This window comes from Peromyscus eremicus, chromosome 5, assembly GCF_949786415.1.
Source record: "Peromyscus eremicus chromosome 5, PerEre_H2_v1, whole genome shotgun sequence".
Taxonomy (NCBI): Eukaryota; Metazoa; Chordata; class Mammalia; order Rodentia; family Cricetidae; genus Peromyscus; species Peromyscus eremicus.
Window position 1 is genome coordinate 43,048,899 of NC_081420.1, and position 27,076 is coordinate 43,075,974.

At 40.5% G+C, this 27,076-nt stretch overlaps 1 protein-coding gene across 1 annotated transcript in view; it reads right to left on the reverse strand.

The window, feature by feature from the left end:
• Vps41 (VPS41 subunit of HOPS complex) overlaps nt 1-27,076 on the reverse strand; it is a 163,997-nt gene that overhangs the window by 38,117 nt on the left and 98,804 nt on the right. Inside the window, exons 10-15 of the mRNA XM_059263371.1 lie at nt 22,992-23,058; nt 12,730-12,827; nt 8,809-8,938; nt 7,163-7,278; nt 5,540-5,596; nt 419-480 (exon numbers count right to left, since the gene is read on the reverse strand). Coding sequence (XP_059119354.1) covers nt 419-480; nt 5,540-5,596; nt 7,163-7,278; nt 8,809-8,938; nt 12,730-12,827; nt 22,992-23,058 — 530 coding nt within the window. The remainder of the gene's footprint in view (nt 1-418; nt 481-5,539; nt 5,597-7,162; nt 7,279-8,808; nt 8,939-12,729; nt 12,828-22,991; nt 23,059-27,076) is intronic.

Here is a 27,076-nt window from a genome sequence, read left to right on the forward strand (position 1 = left end):
ATCATTTCCATTTAGTTATCATACTTTTGTGAAGAACCATTGCTCTTGAGCCAAATGCAGATGGACTTTGTTCTAGATTTCTTCCAAAGGCATGTGTAACACAAGTGACCCTAGAAACTGGAGGGCACACAAAGTGAGAGCTGTGGGCAAGTCTGCTTACTTTCTACAGAGTGCTGGAGAGGACAGCCTGACAGGCAGAGTCTGCCTGCCCAGTGTGTGCTGTGCTGTGGGAAGAGGAACAGGGGTGATGCAGTACAGGCTGACCTACACTCCTGCTAATCTGGAAAGTCCTTTAATTCTGTGCAGAGAGCTCCTGGCTTACAGGAGACCTTTTCACATGACAAAAGTCAGCTGGAAAGAACCACTTATACTTGTTGTTACCATCAGCCAGGAATAACTGTGAGGATGTCATCATTACCGTGCAGCCATGTCGTATTCTCCTCTCTCCACCAGGTGGTTGACATATGCCAACCCAATATCCTACAGAAAGACACGTAAAGTAAGTTAATAATGCAACTAGAACAACTTAAGAGCTGGGTGTCAGTTTCTGAGCAGACAGGACTTGGGGGGCCTGTGAGAACCATGGCCCAAGCCTGTCGGTGTCATAGTTTGGGTGATATTATACTTCAGCACATTAGATTTAATGTACTTATATTTGTTTTATATAAATTTGAATAGTCAAACTTTGAAAACTTGAACCTTGTGTCTATGTGAAAATCTTCTAACCTATCCCCCTCAGATATGCTCTGTAGAGTAAGGTCTGGTACTAGAAACACAGCCTAAAGTTGTCACCAGATATAAAGGTCTGTTTTTCCAATGTCTTCTGTTAAATGTGACTTCTTCCACAGGAAGTCTAGAAACATGCAAGAAAAATGAAGTGGCAGGTTCTCATACTAAAGGGGAGGACAGCCTGGTCTCCAAAGCGAGTTCCAGGAAAGGCGCAAAGCTACACAGAGAAGCCCTGTCTCGAAAAAAAAACCAAAAAATAACAAATAAATAAATAAATAAATAAATAAATAAATAAATAAATAAACAAAGGGGATATGGAGACAGACAGCTAAAATCAAAGGCTTTTTGAGTGGCAGTATGGAAACCTAACACAGTAGAAACTTCCTAACATATATACATATATGAAGGTGATATAAATAAAATTTCAAATAATAGGGGAGACAGAGCCCCAACTGGACATCTCTCATCACCAAATGAAGTTTCCAGTACCAGGAATGGGTTACATCTAATTGAGTTCTTGGCCAAAAGGGTCTCATGGGAACCCCAAACAACCCAGACTGATGATAAGGCTATAAGGTGCTCTCCACAAGCTGGCTGAAGATAACACCTACACAACTCACTGAACATGGAGAAGTGAAGCTCGTGCCCACCTAGAGCCTTCATACCTACTGGCTAGTGTTCTTGGTACCAGAAGGCAACTGCACACTACCAAAGGAGACATGTAAACCCCAGAGCAGCTACCAACCCTTCAATCTACAGTGGTGTCCTGCCTGCAAGATGTGCTAGTACAGTGATGGCACAAAGCCTGTGAGAGTAACCAACCAAGATCTGATTTGAATTAAGGTCCACTCCATGAGATGGAACCCATATCCGACACTGCTCAATTGACTAAGAACCTAAGACTACATAGTCCAGGGACATGGGGTAAAAGCAATGTAAATTAAAAGAATGTAGCAATGAAATGATTCCTAATGACATTCTGCTACACTCATCAATCAGTGCCTCGCTCAACCATCACCAGAGAAGCTTCCTCCTACAGCAGATAGGAACAAATACAGAGACCCACAGACAGACAATATGCAGAAAGTAGGAGACCTTGGAACATTCAGTCCTACATGGGATATCTCCATCAAATCCCTCTCCTCAGGGCTCAGAGAACCCTTCAGAAGAGGAGGAAACATGAGTGTAAGAGCCAGAGGGAATGGAAGATACCTAGGAAACAAAGCCCTCTAAACACAGCAGGATTGACTCTATTGTCAACTCACAGACACTGAGGCAGAATGCACAGGGACTGCACTGGTCTGCACCAGATGGGATCCTAGAGCAGAAAGGAGAAGTGAATACACGCCCCATCCCTAACCCAGAAGATATCTCCAGTTGATGAGCATTTGCAAATGAAACTTTTGTTCTCTCCAGGGGTGTCTAACCAGGGAAACAAACTCCTCTCATGGGTAAGTGGCCTACAAGCAGGAGATGGTCAACAGAAAACAAACTCAATAGTATCTTTGAAGGTTCCTTTTCTCATAATGTCATGTCAGGGCTTTTTTTTTTTTTTCTTTCTTTCTATTTTTCCCTTAAGGTCCTTTACATACATATTATGGCTTCCAGTTTTGCGCTTTAATGGGATCCCGAGTGTATAAATGAATGAGTCTCTGCATCTATATCTACTTCTTGTGTTCTTTTCATTCTGTATGTTCATTTTGTCCTATTCCTATTTGTTATTGTTTAATCTTTTTATATTATATTTTATTTTATTATTATCCTTAGATGCCTGTTTTTTTTTTCTAAGAAGAGACAGAAAGGGGGTGGATCTGGATGGGAGGGGAAGAGGAGAGGAACTGGGAGGAGGAGATGAAGAGGAAGCCATAACCACAATGTATTATATGAATAAAAATTTTTCTATAAAAAATGAAATAAAGCAATAAAATTAGCTCAACTGGAAAAAAATCATACTAAAAGGAAATGGGAGATGCCAGCTTAACACAAACAGTGAAAATGAGCTCAGAAGGGCAAGGAAGCCAACCCGAGGCTACAGAAGACAGAGAGAAGGACACTGTGCGTGTGCAGAACACCCATGTCTATTCACACATTCTGGCTGAAAATAATGCCTACACAACTCACTGAACATTGAAAAGTAGAGCTGGTGCCCACCTAGAGCCTTCACCCCTACTGGGTAGTGTTCTTGGTACCAGAAGGTACTCTGCACACTACCAAAGGAGACATGTAAACCCCAAAGCAGCTACAAACCCTTCAATCTACAACGGTGTCCTGCCATTGTATGTGACCACGGCATGGGAGGGCAGCTCTCACCCTCTACATGGCTCTCATTTCACCAGAAGCTTAAAGCTCAGTATACAGAACAAAACTCATGTGCTAGCTTCTACCACTGGGTATATATAGCACTTCCTCTTGGACACTAGCATTATCTCTGCTTGTCTTGTAAGGAGTTACACTGTGCTGGGGGAAATTTTCTATGCATAATTAATTCATAGGACACAATCATTTTAAGCAAACAGGGAAATACCATCATTTTTAGACTATTAAATGTCTTCTTTAATGATAACTATGTGGGAAATTATATTTCACATCTACAGAATTTTTCTAAAAGCAGACCACTGATCTTAGTATCCAAGAGGGTTTTTCTATCAGTGTTTTTAATATTATATTTTTATTTTTTGTGTGTGCATGTATATATCTGTTTATGTGTGGTTGTATGAATGTGCATGCGGGGGGGGCTTATATACCATAGTAGAGGTCAGAGAACATTTTGTGCAAATTGGTTCTTTCCTTTTACCATGTGGGTCCCAGAGATTAAACTCGGGTCATTAGCCTTGGTGACAAGCACATTTACCCACTGAGCCATCTCATGGACTCTTTCTCCAGTTTTCAGAGCCGACACCTCTAATCCTAAAGTCTACACCTTGTCACTCATTCTGTACACTCCTTCTTCTTCTATACTATTAATGCCAACTCTATTCGTTTTTCCCCCACTAAGACAAGCATTTTTAAATGTCTCTCTTACTAGGCAGTAGTACATGGTTTTAATACCAGTACTCGGGAAGCAGAAGCAGGCTGATCTTCTTGAGTTTGAGGCCAGCCTGATCTACAGAGTAAATTCCAGGACAGACAGGTCTTATAAAAAGAAACTGTGTCTTGAGAAACAAACAACTACAACAAAAATAAAATAAAATGTCTCTCTCCTAGACTACTACAAGCATCACCAGATACTGGAGCACACTGCGAGTTTTCAGTCCTCTGTTCAGTCTTTGTACAACTCTATTTTACAGCTGCCTGCTCATGTTCACTCCCTATGTCACAATGAGAATAAATAACATAAACAAAAAATTCTTTCATATTATCAAATCCAGGGTATTATCACCAGCTGGGCTTGTCTGGCCTTTTGACCTGCTCAGTCAACGATGTAAGTCTTTAACTCCCTTTCTTCTGACTGCATTCTCTCTCAGCTCCCAGCACACTGCCTCAGTGGCTTCCTCTCAGTTTGTCTTGTATGCATCCTTCCTTAAATGACTGCATTCCCGGTCCTCTGTTCTCCATCACTGCACACCTGCCATGGATGGCTTTCTCCAAACTCAAGGGAAGACTGACGGGTGTGCTGCTAACAGCACTCTACTAATTTTGACTCCACCAGCATGACTCCATTTACACAGCCCTGTGCAGACCTCATCTTCCTACACAACTACACCAGGACACCTCCCAAGTCGTCCTCATCCCAGCTGGCCTTCCTCTGACCCTCTCTCTCTCCAGTAGTCTGCCATGGTTAGACTAACCTCAGGCTTAGGAACATGAGGTTCAATTGTCTTCTGCACGTTTCAAAAACAGAACTAAGTTTTAAGTATGTATGTCCCTTAAGAATCAAGTCTAGCTTTACCCAAAAAGTAATTTTTTGAAACTACTCATGTAGTTAGTTCATTAAACAGACCCACATAAGCCGGCAGCCCACACTCCTTCAGTCTCTGTGCCTTCAACACATGACACTAGATGCTGCAAAGCCCTCTTCAGTTCTAAGAATTACTATTCTCCTCAACGGTGCATGAAAATAAAAGATCTCTAGCTTTTTTTCTTCCCTTTATTTGTTTATTGTTTTCTTATGCATTCTTTTAGAGTTAAGGACTTGTATATGTAGTTTTACAGAGAATTTTAGGATGAACAAAATAATACAAGAAACTTGTGCTGAAACCCAACTAGCCATAAAAGGTTAAACTTCTAGTATTCATTTGTAAACAAGGGTAATGGACTCAATGCTGTGGAAGGACAGGACTCTTCATATGTTGAGGATATGATTTCATGTCAGGCCTCTGCCTGAAAAATTCACTGTCACATTTAGCAGAGAAATAGGTTTCTGGCCATTGTACTTTTCCAGAGTCCAAAATGTAATAAAAATGTATTTGATTTCCTAAAATAGTCTCCATAACAAACGCAATTGAATTTGTTATCAAGGCCATACCAAAGCAATCTAGTTTGAAGAGACCAGTCTTGATACATTTTGTGATAATGTGATTTTACACATGATTTAAAGAGGCTTCCACACATTGAACTGGAGAGCTTTGTATTGAAAGTGCATTGCTCAAATGCAGTTTCGAAATTTCCTACAGCTACATCCTAGCAGGTGTTCAAGTCTCTTGTTTACAAGCAGAAACTGACTCAGTCCAATGCTCTCCCAGGTAAAAGAATTAGTTCAAAACCAATTATGAACAGATACAAAGGACCTGTTCTTGTTCTCTTCAAATCACTTGGTTACCTTAAGAGTTAGTAAGAACAGGTAGGTTTCAAATAATGATGATGCACTTACCAGAATCTTATGCCTTTTAATGTTCCTCTGGCTAATTTCAGCTGCCATCAAAGCTTCCTATGTTTACACAAGCATTGTGATAAGAGCCATTAAAAAAAGAAGAGAGAGAAAATGGGGGTGAATGGGAGAGAACGCAATTGCAGTTATAAACTGTGTAATATGTTTTAACGTCTGAACTACTCAAATAAAACCTCATTTTCCTATGGATTTTGCTTAAGGCACTGGAAATTTTAATGTTATTGGTTGAATAAACCTCACTGAATTCAAACTGAAGATATTCAACCAAAATGAAGACATTTTTTTCATTTTCACTTGAATTCATTCCCTCATTAAGATCCTGGAATCTCATTTCATACACAAACCAAAGTAACAAAATCTCTTAGACTTCAAGCAAAAAAGGATACCTGTCATTCTAAATCTGTATGACCCAGACTGACAAAGGGCATTTTTCCTTTATGTTTCAATAAAGGTAAACAACATACATATGTCATGTCTATAATTAAGCTTATAGAAATCACATTATGTTTTTATTTCAGGACACTTACCAGTATTAGTTTAACACAAATATTTAACACATAAACTAATTTCATAAAATGTTACTTAGTCTAGGGGCTGGAGAGATGGTTTAGCAGCTAAAGTGCTTGCTTTACAATCACACGGAGCAGAGTTCAGATCCCAGCACCCAGTAACAAGTCCCGTCTCTCCAAATGCCTTTAACCCCAGCTCTGAGGGTGGTGATAGAGGAGAACTAGACGTGTGGCTTCCAGCCTAGCAGAGAACACTTGAGCAATGGATTCAGCGAAAGACAGTGCCTTGAAAGGAATAAGTGTAGAGGTAGAGGACATATCATACCATCTTCTGACCTCTGTGCAGATAAACAAGTATAAGCACCCATATACACATGTAGATATATACATACATACATGCATACATACAGATATATACACATATACAAATAAGGAATTAACTAAATAAATATAAGAAACACTAAAATATTACTTAATCTAACACAATATGGTAATAGTTGAATTATATACTAGGTATTAATATGTAACAACTGGACTCCATTTTACAAATTAAAAACAAAATCCCCCAGTCCTTCCACATAAACTAGATACTGTTGTTTTCTGCTGATGGGCACACAAAAACATCCAGAGTCATTCTAATAAACAAAATATCTTGGCAGTTATTACAGTTGTATAACATGTTGTTTCAATCCTAAAGTCAGTCATGTTGGTACACAGTCTACTTAAACTTGTCTAAACCATCGTGGACAACATCATTCCACCTAACATTCTAAGTAAGAATAAATCTGGTATCTTTCCCTTATACACAAAATGTATTCTACTTTAATTACTTTAGGAAAATAATCACAAAAGCTTCAGTACATTAGCTCTGTTTGACTCCCCCTTCTCTGATCCAATTGTGCTTCCCCAACCCACCCCTCAACAGAACAGCCAACCAACCGAACTGTGTGCTCTTTGTTCTCTGATTTCTGAGAGATTGTAACATATTTTTGGTTTGGAGCACACTAACTCAATATGAAAGATTTACTATAAAAATCTTCTCTCTTTTCTATGTTCAGACAAGTCAATACTTTCAAGAAAGTGAAATCAAAACTACTTCATATTTCTTCTTCTCAAGGAGCCAGTCGATATGGTCATCCTGGTCTCGTTCCTTGGCTACAACAACGTCTCTTGGACTCACGATGTAGAAAAGTGATTCCCCTTCAGAGTATTCTAGAAGGGAGGAGAGAGAGGACAGCTTGGGTGACTCAATATTACTAAGTGGCAATAGTTTCAGGGGATGTAATTAGCCTATGATTTCAGACTCAACAGTCAATTATCTACCTCTGCAGCTAAGTGTGCTTGACTCTCTGGAAAGTCAAGGAGGGAGAGAATGGCAGCACGTACTCCTCCTAAATGCACCACAGTGTGAAACTATTCAAAAGGAAGGAAAGAAAAAGAGCTAGAAGAAAAGACTGTAAACAAACTAACAAACACAACTAAGGTAGCTTTAAAATTCTAATTTAACACATGAACTCTGGCTTCAGATGAACAAACAGAACCCCACTGACTGAGCTAGTGCATATTGGGCTCCATCTACTGTGTATAATCTTTGTTTTTGGACACTTCCAGTACTGTTCTATTCTTACAGAACAATTACATCCCCATCAACGATAAATGTTTCCTTTCCACTAGGGTCAAAGGCCATTTAATGCAGAAAAGACAGATGCCCAAGCCCTGGGACATAATCTATCATTTTAGCACATTGCCTATGATGTGAATCCTGAGTGTTTCCTACAGAATTCAATTGTAAAACCTGCTCTGAAGAGTTTCTAAGCATACAACTGAGTTTCCCCTGAGCAAAATACCCAGACTGTATGTTTTCAGTTCTGAATCATAATTGTTTCTTGCAAAGTCCAAAATATAACACTCTTACAGTTTTTAACTAATTAGAGGATTCATAAAAGAAGGGTCAGATGCATGTACACTTTTGCATCATTTCTTTGTCCAAATGAAAAGTAAAACTATTTTCATGTCTGTTGTTTATAAAGCAGGAAAGAATTTCTCAAGAGCTTAAGTATTTCCTTTTCTTCAATGTATTTTACAAGGATGATGACAGACTTCCCAGGCAGGACTAAAGAGTCACAGTTCTCCTTTTGCTCCTGAGCAGTGAGTGATTAAGTGTATTCACCCACATCCACCCACCAACTCTGCAAATACTCCAGGCCCTAGTGATGGGGTGGGAATCTTTCCATCACTCAGTACTCAGTTCCACACACAAGGACTTTGCTGCCACCCACAGCAAACCTTCCAGGAACATCAAATTTGGACTGAGAGGACAACTATGAGTCATTCTGCTTGATATCAAGTTAAATGTCACTTAAACAGGACAGGGCTGGGATGTGCTGAGTGACAAAGTGCTTGCCTAGCATCTTTAAAGCCAAGGGCTTGATTCCCACCACAGAAAACACAGGTAGCTGACTAGCTGGTTTGATGGAACAACAGAGGAAAAACACAACAAAAAAATAATCCACTTCTCACCTTGGTTCATGTCCCATCTCTAACATTCATTTTTTTCCTGTGCATTCAGGCAAGATCTGCAGTATTTCTGAGTCTAGCACTCCAGCTTTTACTGGCTGAGGCCAGCCCAGGTAGTCTCTAAGGTCCTGTCAGCACCTATTTTCAGTTCCCCTTTGGGTGAGATGGCTAGAATGGCAACAGAGTAAGAATAAGAAAGCATACAGCAGATCTCTGCTGTCTCACCTAAATGATAGTCCCTACATTCGTTCTCCTGAAAGCCCCTGACTGTCAGAGCATCAGATGAGATCTCTTCGCAAGTCTCAGGAAGTGGCTGGATGATGTCCAGTCTAGGCCTGGCACAGTATTCTCTTTCCTATGGGGGAAAATGATAGAAAAGGATCACTTTACTTATGTTTCTGTAGGTTATATAAATGAACAAGCTATCCATACTTGCTTTGAATTTATCATTTCAGTACAAACAAGTCCTTCTAAATACTCACCACAAACAGCCACCTAATTCTGTCTTATTTTGTGATTTTTTTTGGTGAAATATGCAGAATTGTGACATTTATGAACTGCACTATCACAGAATCCAATCCTAAAGCAGTGGTGGCTGATGAGAATCATCAGCAGTTAGAATCACCACGGAAGCATATTTCGGGGTACATGTATAAAGATGTGTCCAAAAAAGCTAAAGTGAGCAAGGAAGAGTTCCCCCTCCAATGTGAGCTGCACCATCCCATCCATGGTCGGGGTCCTGAGCTAAAGGGAGAAGGCAAACTGAGCATCAGCATTCTCCCTCTGCTTCTGGACTGTGGATGTGGTGGGATAGGCTGCCGCCAGGAGGCCCCTACCAACGTAAGCTGTACTGTCAAACTGTGAGACAGAATAAACCCTCCTTCCTTAGGTTCCTTTTACCTGGTATTTCATCACAGGAGTGAGAAAAGTAATGAATCTATGGCCTAACACCAAAAAACATAGCTTCATTACAGCTCGTTGACATGAATATGAAGGAAGGCACTACAGTATTACAAACGACTTCATGATCCAAGTCACTGCTAATATGAGGAAGCTCACTAGCAGAGCCAAAAGGCCGTGGAGTAAAATCCATCTCTAAACCAGGGTTTGTGGAGCCCGTGGAACTGCCCACGCTTACATCGCTTACATGGCTGCGGAACACAGGCAGTGTGCCTCATGTGGTCAGGGAACTACATTCTGAATGTTATTTGACTATAATTAGCTTAAGTTTAAAGAGCATAAATAGCCAACGACTACAGTTTCTGAAAGTAAAGCTCTAGTTCGTGGTAGAGTGAAGATGAGCTGACATTTCTGAGGACTGAGGGTGGTGACACACAGATCACTCACTGGGTTCTCAAATGAAACCTGGAAAGTAATTAAGCATTATTATTCTCAATTATATAAACTGATGGTTAAAAAAGTAAGATTAAAATTAAGTAAGTCAATGGTAAGGCTGGGGTGTCTGGAAAAACTGAGACTTACGGTCAACATTGGACTTCTGGATGAAATGGGTTCTGCTTCAGTTTTTGTGCTTTTGGGATACGGGCATTGCAGTGTGAAGCCCACAGGCCATCAAAGTGCAATGAAGCAACAGAACACACTTGAGTTCTAGTACGAAGTGGGCAGATTAGAGGAACAAAGCAAAACAACAACAACAACAACAAAACCCAAAAGCACTGTCTTTTACGTAAAACAGTGAATGTGGATTTCTGTGAGCACTTTTGTTAATCGAGAAGTCATTATACCAGCTTTACATCTCGCAATGGGGTTACAGCTACTGACAATCAACTACAAGAAGAAAACATGGGGAATATACACCATAATGTATCAGACCTTTCAAAAAAAATGGAAGAAAAAAAAATCTTAACTTTTAACCAAAAAAAAAAAAAAAAAAAAAGGAGGGTAAACTGAAAGACAGGATTTTTTTCTTTTTTAAATGGCTGCAATGAAAATGATTTAAAAAAAATCAAAATGATGACAAGATGAAAAACATTTGAACCTTACTAGATCAAAAATGAAGCTTTGAGGGCTGGGAATGTAGCTCAGTGACAGGGCACCTGCAAAGTATGTGGGAAACCCTGTGGTTTGATCCTTAGCACTGGGATTAGGAAAGAAGGAAAACTCTTTTATATGTGTTAAGAGATATGTAACCAATATGATCGTGTCACCTTACAGTCTTTGCTCCCAGGTCGCATGGTCCATGTTCTTATCTATGAGTTTCTCAAGAGCAGCAATTTCGTTTTATCACTATCTGCTAGGACTTTGGAAAAATTCAATTCTTAAAACATGTGCTTTATCAAAGAAGGGGAAAAAAAGCAAATAATTGGGGAACAGCTTAATGAACCATAGGATACATTAACTGGAAAGAACAGTGAACAGCTACTAAACATGCTCACAAGAAAACCACACACACGGGAAGAAGAGTGAAACAGTGTGTAGAAGAATGGAGGCACACACAGGAGCAGTAACTGCCTCAGAGCAGAGACATGTGTACCTGTGAAAGACACCACATGGGAAACACTTGAGGGTATTAATGAAAAGCCAATGGAAGCAGCCAATGAAAACCTAATAGAAATAGATTTTCAATATGAAAACAGAAATTGGGTAATGGTGTGCCCAAAGCTGACTGTCATTCTTTTGCCCTAATTTTACTCAGTATTTAAGAACTGGAAGTACACACTGATGTTAAATAAAGTGAGTCTCCATACACCAGCATACTGTTGTCTCCTAAGCTCTTACTTTTTCCTCTGAAAATCTGCCTCCCCTTCTCTGATCTGCCTTGTGAGGATGAGGATAGCCTTCCTTTGATTTTCTCCTTCCCTGCACTCTTTATTAACACAGACTTCCCTTTTTCTTTTCCCTTTTTACTTTTTTTGATCAGTTTATTAGCCTTTCCCTTTTCCAATTTTATTGCTTCTTCCCTTGTTTCGTTCAATCACATCCTCAATCTGCCCCACATTTCTCATCAAAAAGCACTGTTCTTACTCCCCTAGGAGCCTCTGCTTTTCTGTATTTTCAAAAAATAAATAAAATAATAATAAACTGATGTCCTGCAATAGGGCTAGAAGCCAACCCTATTGATTTTAGGAGGTTTGAGGGTTCACTTAAGTCTACAGCATTTCATTGCCTAGCAACATGGGCACCCAGAGCTTCAGTTACTATAGTGATGGCTTCCTAATGCAGTGTTCTCTCAGAGAAAGGCTCAAGTGCAGCCACCACTTCACAACAAGGGCTCCCTGGGCTTTTCTCCCCCATTTTATTTCTTGCCATTTGAGAAAGAACAAGAAAGAGAGAGAGAGAGAAGGAGGAGGATACAAACAGGGAGAGTACACTTCATCTGCCTGCTTAGCGTGAAGGGCTAGAGAATCAATTGCAATTTCTTTTATATACAGCACCCAAAAGGAAATCCTTTACAACAAGCTCTCCTTGCTCAGGCCTTGAAGGTATCTGTCTCTTGTTCCAGGCAGGGCCCTGAACTCTTAATAATAGGCAAACTGGGAATGGCACTGCTCTGAGCTTTCTAGTAAGTCTGGGTGTCATTAAATCCCAGCTGAGAGCTTCATTCCAATGTCATGAAAACAAAATTTGTTTTTTTTCTGCTGCTTTCTGTTTGCAACACATTTCAATGTCTATAGTCTGCACCGACAAGTAAGTGAACAACAATCCCTTTCAAAGCAGGAAGCCAGCTACTTAGAATCATCAGGCCACTGGGAGGTAAACAAATATGTTTGGACTCCAGGAAAGAAGGAGCTGCCCTTTCAGTAATTCCCTCTGACCACTGGGACCCCTGTTGTAGCAGTGACTAGCTTCCCGGCTGTCACCTCTGCTAATGCAATGTCAGCTTAGTTTCTCTCCTTTCAGCACAGGGATTCCTTCATTTCTTTCAACTAAAATATCAAGTGACTGATGAAAAAGAAAAAAAAGGACTCACTTCTTTGTGCAGCAGAGGGAACAAAGGCAGGCAATGAGCGTGGCTTCTGAAGGTAAATATGCTAGTCTGCAGGGTAATTTCTGCTAGGCTTATTTCATAGGTCAAAAAGTTCTGTTCGGATTATAGCAATCTCCTCTGACAGGCAGCCTGACCTGGGTGTGATGCTAAAAGCCAACTCCTCTATATCCCTCTGTACCTGGGGAGAAGATAATTACCGTTTTTTCTGAAACCTCCTTTACGTAGGAAAGTACAACAAGCTGATCACAGAGAGGTGCAAGTCCACTAATGTAGAATTCAGTTTCAAACTGAGACACTGCAAACAAAAGGCAAAAAGGATTCACCATTAAAAGGAGCAAAAAGGTGCACATGATGGCAAAGACACACCCACTGTGAATGCTACAATGCATTTAAACGTTGTTTAAAATGGAAATAAATGCTCAGTCCCCTGATGTGATTATTACACACTGTGTACGTGCTGAATTACGATACCATACTAAGTATGTGCCATAGTGTGTCTCCAGTTAAAGTACTTTCCCCACACAGCACTAAAAGACATGCAGAAATGCAGACTTGAAAGTTGGCATCACAGATAAAAATGAACCTCCAAACAGCAAGCGTGAGTGCTCCACTGTGCCAGGTAACTTAATAATGTTGTTACATCACATGAAGACTCTTTGAAACAATAAAATCCAACATCAACTATCTTTAATAATAAAACTATTCTTAATAACAACATTAATTGTAACAAGGGGCTGAGTTTAAGTTTTTCTTTCTTAGAGGTCAACTGCAGTGGTGCAAACAGTACAAATTATGCTTTGGTTAATACAAAACATGACTTTGTTTTTGGCTTTAGATATATTATGTTTTTGGCTTTACTTTGCATACTTACTTATATATCTTATATGCTGAGAAAAACAATAAACTTTCAAAATAGTGTACTAAAAACTTAAGAAGAAATACTACTAGTATAAATATTACTAAGAAGCATTACTGCACTTAAAAATAAACATTATTGTAAGTTAACAAGCATGCACACTAAGGAGATGGCTCAGCGTGTTAAGACTGGACTTTGCAAGTATGAGGAGTGGAGTCTGAATCCCCAGCACCCACATAAAAAGCCAGGCACGGACACATTCCAGCACTGGGGTGGGGGAGGACAGTCAGGTCCCCAAAGCTCGCTGGCCAAACAGCTTGGCTGAAATGGCAGCTTCTGTCTCAGTAGAGACCCTGTCTCAGGGCAACAAGGCAGTGAGAGAGGAAGACACCCTCTTCTGATTCCCCGGGTTCCAACACAGGTGAGTACACACACAATCAGAGGCAACCACCACATACACACAAGGCAGAAGCAGACCTGGTGGTGGAGTTCTGTATTCCCAACTCTCCAGATCACAAGTTCAAAGACTTCTATGGTTACAGTACGAATTCAAGGCCAGTCTAAGTATCCTTAGTGAGAGTTTGTTTTGAGGTAAAACAAAAAGAGGGCTAAGGACACAGCTCAGTGGTAGACTGCTTGTCTACCATGCATGAGAGGGACTGTGTCTAATCCCAGTACTGGGGGGAAAGGTATGTGTGCACTTATTACACAGGGGAAATACAAATATTCCTATGGTCTGATCCTGATGACTCCAGGATGCAAACCAGAAGTCAGCAGCATTTAGAGACTGAGTTTTGCAGTGGGGCTCACTTGTGAGTAAACTCTCATTTGGACTTATCCCATTATTCAAGAGTTTCTTAATTCAGACTGTCTCCAATGTCCTGGCTATTTGCTGCATGTCCAGTTAACATCTATGATGAACATACTTTCTTTTCCCGAGTTAGAGAACTCGGTATGTCATGCTGAAAGAGATATTAAATGCTTGTGTACTATGGAAATCTGGGTCATAACTTCTGCTGAACTGACTTCAACAAGTTACTTTAGAGTCAATATGTAAACTTCTCATCTGAGGAGAAGAAACAAGAGATAAAACCTAAAATACAGATGGAATGAGGGACAAGAGAATTTTTCTTCCTGCATTATCTTTCCTTGTTCATCAGAATTCCTAGACTTTCTAGTCCTTGCTTATCTTTATAACCATCTTCATAATTTAAATTCTAAACCAAAACATCTGGCCAAAAATTATTAACATAAACTTTAGGTAAGTTTTTGTGGACAGGGTCTTATGTAGCCTAGGTTGGCCTTGAAGTTGTTATGGAGCTGACAATGACTTTGAACTCTGATCTTCCTGCCTCTACCTCCTAAATGCTGGGTTACAGGTGTGCCATCATTCCCAGTAGATAGTGGTTCTTATGCCTTGTCCCTGACTGGCTGACAGAAGTGGACATGGTGTCCGATATAAGTCCAACGGCAGGCGCTTTTTCTTTCTAACATTTTCTTTCACTTTTGTAAGCTTGAGCTGAGTGTCATAAGGACAGTTTTGATAAAGAGGTAACATGGGAAATGGTCACAAATAAGGTTATTTAAGAATCATTTCCACCTCAGTCACAGTGTGGAGAAGGGAATGCCCAGTGTAGACAGGGTGGGGTTCTAGAGATGCTCGGAGTGCAGGGTGTGTGTGTTGGGGGGAGGGGAAGACATGAGAGAGGGCACTGTGCAGATGTTGTTGAACTGCCCGGGTCCACAGTGGGATCATTTATGAAGAAGGTGGCAATCTCATCCACCTACACGTAAGCATATTAACAACAGAGTTTGGCGGCCATTATTCCAGCTATCCTGGCATAAATGGAATTGAGTTCTGTCTTACAAAATCATATTCCATCACTGGAGTGTTATTATTTCATCTCCTTGCCAACAGTTTGGGCAAAGAATAATAATCCAGAAATGCCACAGAAACCCTTCTCATGAGAGCCAGGAGGAAGCCTATTTGTGTTGTATGCTAAACAGCAGTTAATCACAAAGCAGTGGTAAATAATGAGGTATGAGGTATTGTCCCCTCTGGAGATCACATGGCCTGCCCGGATTAACTGAAAGGTAGTATGAGGCAATGTCTCCTAACAGTACCTAACTTTACATCAAGGCCTGTTTTGTTTTTTTTTTGTTTTTGTTTTTGTTTTTTGTTTTTTTGAGTCAGGGTTTCTCTGTGTAGTCTTGGTGACTGTCCTGGATCTCACTCTGTAGACCAGGCTGGCCTCAAATTCACAGAGATCTGCCTGGCTCTGCCTCCTGAGTGCTGGGATTAAAAGTGCACACCACCACCGCCCAGCAAGGCCTAGTTTTTTAAGAATGAGTTATTAACACAGAAGAGAGAAATTAGTGCAAATCTTCACTCCACATCCGGATTCCCTTGGTCTAAAATGTTTACATAAATAACATGGAGAGTTCATGGCCTTTGAGGTCTTGGATGGAAACAGGAATATGTTTCTGAGAAAACAAGAGAAGACTTCAGCAGTGCATCTGAGTTTCAGGTAGTAAATGTGTAGTTATAGACACTAAGCTATCAGATGACCAAATGGTCATTTTGACAGAATAGTAAGAAGTATGCTACTAAAACTAATAGTCAAGACTTTGGAAATGCAGGAGTTATCTAGACAAAATATCTAGACAAAACTGAAACAGTCTCTGTGTTGAATTGTTCTCTTACACTACGCATATCCTTCATGGAGAAACAAAACTGCAGTGATAGCAACACTCAGTATGACACACAGTGAAGAGCTCTAACTCTTGTTACCTTAGCGGTGGCTACTCTGCCATCCAGCACTTCCTCTCCATAACACTATGAAGAGAGATGTCAACAATGAAGAACAAAAGAGCCTCACTTCCTAATCTGAGTTGTTAGTGTGGAGGTGCATGCAGTTACTGTGCCTTAGAACACCACTGAAAGAACTTGGCTTTTCCATGATTCTCCTCTAAAGCAATGAAACAAGACTGTTTTCAGATCAACAACTGCTATTTACTTTTCATATTTATGCTAAGATAATGAAGAGATGGCTAGAATCCATGGCATCAGAATGCACGTATGTATTAAGGATTAAAATTTTTTTCTACTGACATAAATGAAGAAATGTTGAATTGCTGTATTATTCTTCTAAGGAACATATATAAAATACAAAACATTTAAGGACTAACTTTGTAAAATGTCTTCTAGCAATTATTGGTTTTGCATTTCAAAATAACAGTGGCCAATGAAGTTTACCTTTCCTGATATTCCCTTCTATACCACAGAACAATAATATTAATAATTTTAATAAGTCTTGTCTTTTCCTGAGGGAAAGCTAGTTTGAAATAGGTAGATTAACAAACTTAATTAGACATAAGCTCCCATTTAAATGGATTATCAGGGAAAGATACATCACAAAGAAACAGATACAAACTGTTGCGTTATACAGTCCCCAAAAGAGAAACCAAAGGCTGAGAGAAAACTAGTTTCCAGGAGTCACAGAAGACAGAACCTACCCTGGAGATCAAGGCTATCTAGGAAGTGAAGAGACGCTTCTGGGGCCCTGAGGCAGGGTGCTGTGTTTCCACACACACAGTTTCCTGAAGAACATCAGTTCTGGTGGGGACTGCAGCTGTGGAGTGGCCTTCTCATCCTGACATAGTCGCAGAGGCTTCCACACTCTAGTGTGCTCAGAAAGCCGCATCTGGAGACATGCTGTAAGAATCAGTGCACTGAAGCTCACAGAAGGTCAGCAGGAGGACTAAAATTTCTTCAGAAGAAAGCAGATGTCCAGATTCAATGCCTTTCTTTTCCAAGATAGACAGATGGTACACTGGACGTCGTAAATGAGCACAAAGAGAAACGCAGGCTACATGTATACTACCCCACCAAGAACAACAGTTTAAGACTCGAGATCTTTGCGATCAGAGTGTCCCGCCCTTCTTGGGAACTTTCTATGCTGCTCTAAGGTCAACACACTGCAGGGCACTGAACCTCCACTGTCTTTTCTGGTCCCTCTTTATCCCTTTGCCCTCCCCAAATGCCAATCTGTAGATGTAACCAACCGTTTTATTAAATAAGATACACAGAGCCGATACAGAGAAGAAAGCCAAAAGGTCAGAGCTAAGAGCCTCACCCTTCCTGCTTCAGTGATCCTCTTCAGTCAAGAGAGCTCTCCGAAAAGGGACCTACTTCCTGTGTGTATGTCTTTATATAGTCTAGCTGTTCTGCCTTCTCATTGGTTGTAAACCTAAACATGTGATTGCCTTGTCACTGCCTGTATGTACCGCCCTCCAGGTCCTTAAAGGCGTGCACCACCACCGCCACACACTTGCTATGGCTCTAATAGCTCTGACCCCCAGGCAACTTTATTTATTAACATACAATTAAAATCACATTTCAGTACAAGTAAAATACCACCACACCAATCTCTAAGGAAGAGCAGCTATCTGCAACTCTCTCACCTTCCACTCCAGACCCTTTATGGTTGGCTTTCGGCAAGGGACTCCTGCCCTTAGCCAGCAGGTAAAAGCAGGAGCAGTCATGCCCAGAAAGCTTTCGGTAAGTTTGGACACTTGGTTGGTATGCCAGGGGGCCAGTAAAAATACTTTTGGAATCAAGACTTGCATAGCCTCAAGAATTGCTCTAAAGCAGACAGACTGAGGTAAAAAGTGATGTGATGCTTCACATCAGCAAATTATAGAACTGATACATGGAATGAAAATTGAAGGATTAGCTAATAGACAAAATAAGAAAGCATTAAAATAAACCAAGACAATAGTCTACACACAGGTCAGAAACCATTTAAGGCAACTTTGGTTTCAATTTAATCCCATATTCTCTAATTAGCATTTGGTACATTAATCTTTCATGTTTTAAACTTCAGCCCCCCCGCCCCATGAAGTCAGTGATGAGGATATTTCATCAGTGACAGTATTCAAGCTTAGATAAAAGAAAAAGAAATGGTCAAGGCATGCTATGTAAAAATGTCTAAACCAAATGGCTATTCTTTGTGTTCTAAGTATAAAATTACCTCAGTGCATCAGCTCAACCCAAGTCAAGCACTAAATGACAGGGGCTCTCCACCTTCTGAAAGGAGGACAGAGTCACAGTCTGTTCTGGCTCCCAGTCCTTTGAAAGAACTCTGCAAACTACCCAAGGCAAGTGTGCTGCAGAGATTCACTAACATGGAGCACACACAATGGCAGGCTGCTGATCTAAGAACAAACTAAGGAAGCACACAATTTCCATTTCTCTAAATGAGGTGCTTCTCTGAACCAGAATCTCAAAAACTTATTGCATTTCCATCACATTCAGTTGTTTAGGGAAGAGGCACATAGCATCGCCACTGACCTGTGCAGGGGTCTATGGATGTTGGGAAATTCCCACCCGGTGGTTTGGACCTACATGTCAGAACTAGGTGGTCCTTCCCCAGGTCCCTTTGGCTGTAAAGTGGGGATACAGAAGACTGAGGAGGCAATGATGGGAGCATTGTTTGTCCACAGAAGATGCTGGCTCCTTCTGATGTTCCTTATCTGCTTTATGTTTTGAGACAGTGCCTTACTCTATAGCCAAGTTGACCTTGAGCTCACTAGGGTAACCCAGGGTGACCTCAAACTTGTGTCAGTCCTCCTGCCTCAGGCTCCAAGTGTAGGGATTGCAGGTGCGAGCCACATCTGGCTACAGAATGCCTACAAACAGGAACGTCCGAGTTAAAGTGCTTTTGCTTAGGAACAGGACAGTCTTGAGTAGGTTACATGAGCCCCTCTGATCAACTTCTTTACCTATAAAATGGAAATAATACCACCTACCCATGGAATACTGTACAGACTGAATAATATTGCTGGTGATGTATTTAGCATTCTGTCTAGTGACAATTGTTATGAAAGAAACAAATATATTACTGTAAGTGGTGTGTGTGTGTGTGTGTGTGTGTGTGTGTGTGTGTGTGTGCCAGAGGAAGATGTCCAGTTTCTGTTCCACAACTTTCTGCCTTATGCTCCTGAGATAAGAACCTCTCAATAAACCTAGAGTTAAGCTAGCAGCCAGAAAACCCCAGGCATCCTCCTGTCTCCACTCCCGAAACCACTGGGGCTCTGGCATGACATGGCCAAGTCCACATTTCACATAAGTTCTGGTGATGTAAACTCACATCTTTCTGCTTGCACAGCAAATATCTTGCCAACTTGGCTATTTTCCTAGCCTCGTGTTTCAGATTTTTTATGATCTCACTATTAATAACAAATATCTGAGTTCATGGCACCATATGTAAGTCTATCATGCCAACGTGAGGATGAATAAAGAACAATTCCTAACAGAGCAAATGCAGTCACACATAACAGCATCTAGGGAGGATTATGGTGTTCACTGTAAAATGCTTTCTCATATTTAAATTCTTTTCATAATGAAGTACTAGGGAAAATCCAATGCAAAAACAGGAAAATAAACTGAACATAAACAGTAAGCTGAACAGAAAACTATACAAAAGCCAGACCCTCAAATTCAAACACCTGGCAAGATACTTCCATCTGACATGGTCTCTACTGAGACTTTTACTAGGAGGAGAAACTAAGTCACTTGTGTGCAAAAAAAATTATCTCACTGCTGTAATCTGTATATCAAGATAAAAATGGTAGCAAGCATATGAAGAGAGACACTTAGATCCGAATGAATTATTCCACAGTTCTTCTGAACCATGTAAACAGACCTTCAATTTCCAGGTCACTGTGTTCCAAATCAATTAAGAGGCTGAAAACAGGATGACATGCTAAGTTTCAAGTTCACAGTGCATGACCAGCTAGAGATAATGATGTTGTTTTATTAAAGGGAAAACACATGCATTCTCTTTTCCTTTCTTCCTCTTTATCCTGGGTTCTCTGACAAGTCTGTGTAGATCTTCATGTAGTTCCTTATCTCAACTGTCTTACTAAACTTCTGTATGCAATCAATATAAGGAAATCAGTCATTAATTTCATGCACGTAAGTCATCTGTTGCTGGCAGTAGACATCAGAAGATGATTAAAACACTGACTTCACTTATCAAAGAAGTACCACCTCTCCAACTGCCATGCAATAAAGACTTTGATGTTAGGGAATCTTGTGAACATAAAGGAGATCCAAGTTAGGTTAAAGTGAGCAGTATTTGGAGCATACCTTTCATCACTGTGTAACTCAAAGTTTTCCTGGGTCCTGCCTGGCCTGCAGTCAGGACAAATCTCTCTCACCCACCAGTCCTGTAGCTGCTTGGACCCAAGTAAACACGCAGAGGCTTATATTAATTAAAACTGCTTGGCCATTAGCTCAGGCCTACCACTGACTAGCTCTTACACTTAAACTCAGCCCATTTTTGTCAATTTATATGTCACCACATGTTCCATGGCTTTACCAGTGTGCCATTACATGCTGCTCCCTGAATGGCAGGCTGGCATCTCCTGACTCAGCCTTTGTCTTCCCAGATTTCTCCTTGTCTGCTTATCCTGCCTATACTTCCTGCCTGGCTACTGGCCAATCAGCATTTTATTTATCAACCAATTAGAGTAACACATACTCACAGCATACAGAACATCCCACAGCAGTACTGTAACCTGGAAGAGACAAGGCCACTCAAAAGCCTGCAGCACCAAGAGAACCTCTTCTTGGCAGTAACTGTCCAGAGGCCTTATTTTTTTTTTGTCATTATTATTTTTCATTTATAAGAACACTGGAGTAGAAACTTTTGCTTGCCTTTATGATTCTAACTTTAAAAAATCTGGTTTCTGACAAATTCACTCTCACAAATATTTCTTTAATCTCAATGCAGTCATTATGCCATTGAAGGAGAGTGGCTCACTGTTCGGGGATAAAGCAAATTCCATTCCCAACTTCCTAACACTTTCCTTTCCTTCATCTCATTCAAGGTCTCTTATACAAAAGCTGTGCCACCTGCCGTGGAAATGGATTATGGTACTTAACTAAGAACTATAGTGGTCAAATATCACTAATGTACTCACACAAATGACAAAGCTACATTTTTGTACTTCCCTGGAAATTGTCATAGCCTTAAAAATTATCAGAATTTTTTGTCTTGCCTCTTAACTATTCAATAACAACTCTTAAGATACTATGCATCAAGATTTTCAGGGGATATCCCTGATAGGCAAAGGAGAAGTGGGAAGAAAGTGAGAGACACTCAAACAAACATCTTCTAGGTAGAAGTCTACTCTATCCTCTTGTTCCTTGGCTTTTCTCATACTACTATACTCCACATATGCATTCTGTTCATACTCAGAATCTGAACTACTACTTCTCTGAGGTTAAAAAAAAGGATTAAAACGCTACACACCACAACTTCTGACTCCAAGTGCAGAACAACCCAAATTGGAATGCTCTCGCCACACTAGCCAAGTGGATAATGAAGAGCAAACAATGTTCGCAGCATCACAGAGAAACAGAGGAGTATCACACTTCTATAGCAGCCACCATCCAAAGGTACAAGAGAATTTTACAGCCAATTTAATATGGCAAAACTTTTTTTCCATCATGAACATAAAATAGCATATCATACACAGCACACTTTTCCTAAGTAGCTGCATTATGTAGTGTACACTATAATGTTCCAGGCCTTCAAGATACAAAGTAAACAAAAATAAACCAGGGTATGCTTGTATTGAAGTGACAGTCTTGGGCTACCCAAAAATATACCAATAATCAAGAACTGAGGACTGCTGCAGCCATATGTATAGCCTGGGGCAGATAGAAGCCATACTTGAATGGGTAGGCTTGGCCTGGTCTGACAGAACCAGTGGGTTTTCCTGGGAAAATGCTTGACACAAGGTATGATTTAAAGTTGGTGAAGAAAAAAGAGGCAAGAAGAAAGTTCTATATAGAGGGAAAAGAAGAGCTTGGGCCTGTGTAGGAAAGTCCCTGTGGCTGTAGCACATAGACCACAAAGAGGCTTGGTGGGAGCTGTAGCTAGATAGACAGGGATGGGCAATATCAACCCATGTAGTCTATTCTTTCTGCTCAGAACAATGGGAAAAGACTGAAGGACAGTTACATGATCTGGTCTGCATTTTTACTGTGATAAAGAGACTGGATTAGAGTCACAGTGGAGCAGATAAAACTGAGGAGACAGCTAGCCATGGTGCTCCAAATAAAAGATGGTGCAATTGGGGCCAGACCAGTTATGACAAAAGTGAGGATTGAGAAGTTTCAAGTCAACAAAACCAATGGTCAGTACTGTATGTACTAGGTGCATGCACGCACTAACTCACACTCCTTACAGCCATCTTAAAAATATTCTTTCTCACATTTTACACGTAAGAATTTTAAAACAACAGAAATCTATCCGAGGTCCTAGAGGCAAATATCACAACCAGGATCCAAATACATGATTATCTGACTTCAAGCCAACTATAAAATTATTATGAGAAATATAAATTTTGTTTGTTTGGAAAAATGGAGAGGGGAATCTTTCCAAAACTTGAAGGCTTTCTGGACCCATTTTACCAAAGCACCAAGAGATAAGCTCTGGTGGAGGATGTGGCCTTCGACTCCCATTTGATGCAAAATCAGGCGTTCATTAGAAGTTTTACCATCACAGAAGACATGGGAAGGATCCATACCTATTTCAACATATCGACTTGGCAGATCCCTCATCTCACTGGCATGACGTTCCTTCACTGAACATATCTAGAAAAGAAATTCACAGGTTATTTTCTAGCTTTGATAGGAAATTCTCTATAGCACTTTACTCAGTGTGGTATTTTTTTTTTAAGGTAATCATGTCACCCAAAGATGGAGTACATAAAATCTACTCTAAGATGTAAAAGACAGAAATCAGTTTGAGAGGCTAGAGAGATGGCTCAGCAGTTATGAGCACTGGCTGCTCTTTCTGAGGACCTGGCTTTAGTTCCCAGCACTGACATGGTGGCTCATAACTTTCTGTAACCAGTTCCAAAGGATCCAATGCCCTATTCTGGCCTCTGTGGGCACTGCATGCATGAGTTGCACAGACACAGATGCAGACAAAACACCCATACACATAAAAATAAAAAGTAAATTAAGCAATTTGTTTGAATAACCTATGGCAACCATTATTTAGATTCCCCAATGGTAGTCCAATAAAGTTACACTCTAAGGCAAAGAAAGAGCACACTAATATAAATTTGCTGTTTCTATGGTCTACTCTCTGAAGCACTACTTAAGGGCTGCAGGCACGTGCTAGAGGAGTTTTTGGTAGAATAGACATACTACGGCTCACCTATAGAGTCTGCTGTCTACATACACCCTAAGATCACACATGTGTGTAGCCTGGAAGTTAAGAGTAGCTTCCACTTTGTGAGGGAAAAACAAAAAGAGCAGCAAGTATGTGGCCTATAAAGTCTACCATTTATAATGTTAGCACTTTCTCAAAAAAAGGTTTATCTTTGTTTTAAATTATACATGTAAAGTTGGGATAGAAATACGTATTTTTCGCCAGGCGGTGGTGGTGCACACCTTTAATCCCAGCACTCAGGAGGCAGAGCCAGGTGAATCTCTGTGAGTTCGAGGCCAGACTGGGCTACCAAATGAGTTCCAGGAAAGGCGCAAAGCTACACAGAGAAACCCTGTCTCGAAAAACCAAAAAAAAAAAAAAAAAAAAAAAAAGAAAAGAAAAAGAAGTATGTATTTTTTAAACCAGTAAATATATATATAAATCTATCCCTTAATCTCTCACCCCTCTGACTCCCAGACAAACTCCAGATAACGCACATTGTGAGTTAAATTTTTTTTATTGCTTGGTAAGACTATGGATATTTTCTTACCTCTTTCTAAATGAATGTCCTTTCAAAAGTGAATACATTCAACTTTGTAATAAGAAACAAGCATTTTTATAGGTCTGGCCCTCTCTATAAGACTGAACTAGAAGCTAGGTACTGATCCCACAATTCAGTGATTAGGTTTCTTCCTTCACTTGGTAGACAGTGGTATTTTACAGCCACTAGCCTAAGTATCACTACACTATGGAACATTGTAAATTTAGTGTCTACAGTAGACAAACAAATGGTGAAAAGCATGAACAAAGTGTCAGCCCAAGGACAACACCTTTAGTAGTTGTCTATTAGAGAGCTATCGCTATTCATGTAAAGGCTTACTATAAAGAATATGTATCATTTAAATATTCTTCTACCATATAAATCTTTAGTGTCATTAGAACGTAGCATAAGAAACTAGTATAACTTATTTGATCAATTTCCCATTGTTTTTTATTTCTATTCATGAATACCATAAACAATAACAGCATGCTCAATATACTTAAATATAAAAATGTTAAGGACTTTACTTAGGATAAATTACTAGATATAAAGATGCCAGATCAGTGGTTAGAAATCCTTTGTATTTTTTTTTGTCTGTTCCTTTTTTAACGCAAATGTCTAAATCATTCTCCAGTAGTGCAGCAACTTGGAGAGGTCCTCAGAGAATGCTTTCCCTAATGTAGGATAGGATCTCATGGCTGCAGACATGTGAACATCCACAAATATGTGACCAGCTGCTTTTCTCCTTAATTACTTTTCAATGTTTGTCTCCTGTCCATTTCCCCCAGTTTCCTTCTCTTTCTGGTAGACTTCTGAGTTTAGAAGAGACCAACTCTCCCCCCCACCCATACACACTTATTAAGGAAACTATTCAATCATTTAAGGGGAACATTTCACAATGCCAAATGGACAGTCATTTTGATGTGTTGATAAAAGTGGCCAAGGAGATGGTTTGGAGTACAGCAATAAAGACAATATAATGTCGATATTAGCCAGTACTTTCTGAGTAATGACTGAACACCAATCCTGAGTTAGAGTTATTTTGTTAAAATGATAGTGCAGCAGGGAGACATGCATTACGGCACTCGTCCAAAGTGTGGCTGGGAAGTAGAGGCATGCACTGCAAGCAGGAAGGCTTTCTGGAAGAAGAAGGAACATGGAAGAGGAACCAGGAGGGGCAGAATAGATGTATAGGACAAAGTGAAGAGTCTAGGCCTTCAGCTGGACGGTCAGACAGAAACTGAAAACATAGGGTGGGGGCAGAGTTGAGTCCAGAAAAGAACAAAGAGGTTGGATCCTGTACAACCCGTGGGGTTATGCTGAAGATCAGTTCTCATATGCTAACGAGCACGTCTCAACTGCTTTACAGAGAGGCTGACCGCTGACCGGCATTCTGTATACACTCTTCTAGCTGCACTGTGGAGGACAGAGTTGAGAGGCAAAGCCAGAGCCAGGGAGACTAGCCAGGGAGAAAGAAGTGGAGAAACTTGAGGGATGCTCATTGAACTTGTGGACTGACTGGACTTTTTGACACACAGTATCCGTGAAAGGCACTGCCACCATGTTTAATCTAAGATGAGAAACCCGAGGCTTTGAAAGTTACTCAAAACCACAGGGCTGGAGTTCAAGGGCTACTGCATATCCCTGATGGGTGCACCAGTCTCTCTGGAGACAAGAATCAGGCGCCATCCCACTGCTCCTCAGTTCTGTGGTCTGAAGCAGCAGGTTTGGAGGGTGCACAGGCAAATGCTTCAGCAAGCTTGCGGTCCACACGAGAGCACATCAACGACGTGAAGGCCTTTTCCTCTTACAGGCAACCTTTTACCCATGAGCACCAATCTGCTTCTTTGAACTACCTCTTCCACATCCCCACATGGGCATCTTTTTCCTGTAAACAAACCCCGTGAGTAGTAAAGTTTCACCTTCTAGTTCCTTAGGAAACACTGACTTTTCCTCTTTGTCTTACACCCTTTTTCAACCATCACTTTCAGAATTTGCCCACAGTCAATTCTTCCTGACCAGCTCCACAACACAGGTACAAGAAGACATTACATTACTATTTAACTGCAGTGGCCTCCGTCTGTTCACTCTTCTCTACTGTGCCTTTGCTGTTTATCTCTGCACAACCACAGTGATCCTTCTACAGTACAAGTTAGGTCATTTAACTAACTCTACTGCAGCATCCTCTGCTGGCTTCCCATCCCACTCGATGATACGCCAGAGATTTTCCAGGGGCCATAAGCCAGGATACTACCCACTCTGTTACCCCACCCCCACACAGCCCTCTCTCCCATTATCTTCATCTACCCTCTGCTCCACCCCTGCTCCACTCTTGACTTCTAGCTGCTCCATCTCAGCACTTCCTCAGAGCTGCATAACTTGTCCCTCTCAGAGCTCTACATGAATTACACAGTAGCTTTCAGAGAGCCCCCTTTACCTTTATCCTGTTTGGATGTCCTCCTTGCTATTTCCCATCATCATGTGTTTACTTGTTCTTTGACTCCTATCTTCCTTCACCAGAACAGAAATTGTCCAGTAAAAGAATGAACTAACTTGCCCATTGTTGTATCTGCAGCAACCACTGCCTACAGGTGCTTCGTGTTTGGTGGCCATACAAAATAATTAGAATATATCTCTAACTACATGCTTTATTATGCCATTTCTAGTTGTTTCTCTCAATCAAGATTGCTCACCAAGATTTCTGAATTGAGAAATGCTCAAAATATGACTTAGTCTGAAGAAAAAAAAATCTCTAATAAAGTAACATACTTGACATGAATTTGTAGGCTGCTATTTCAACATACAGAATGTGTATTCATTATCTATGACTGTTCTAACACATAACCCCAAATCTGGCAGTTTTACACAGAAATGTGATCACTTTATAGGTCTACAGCTACAAGTCCAATCAG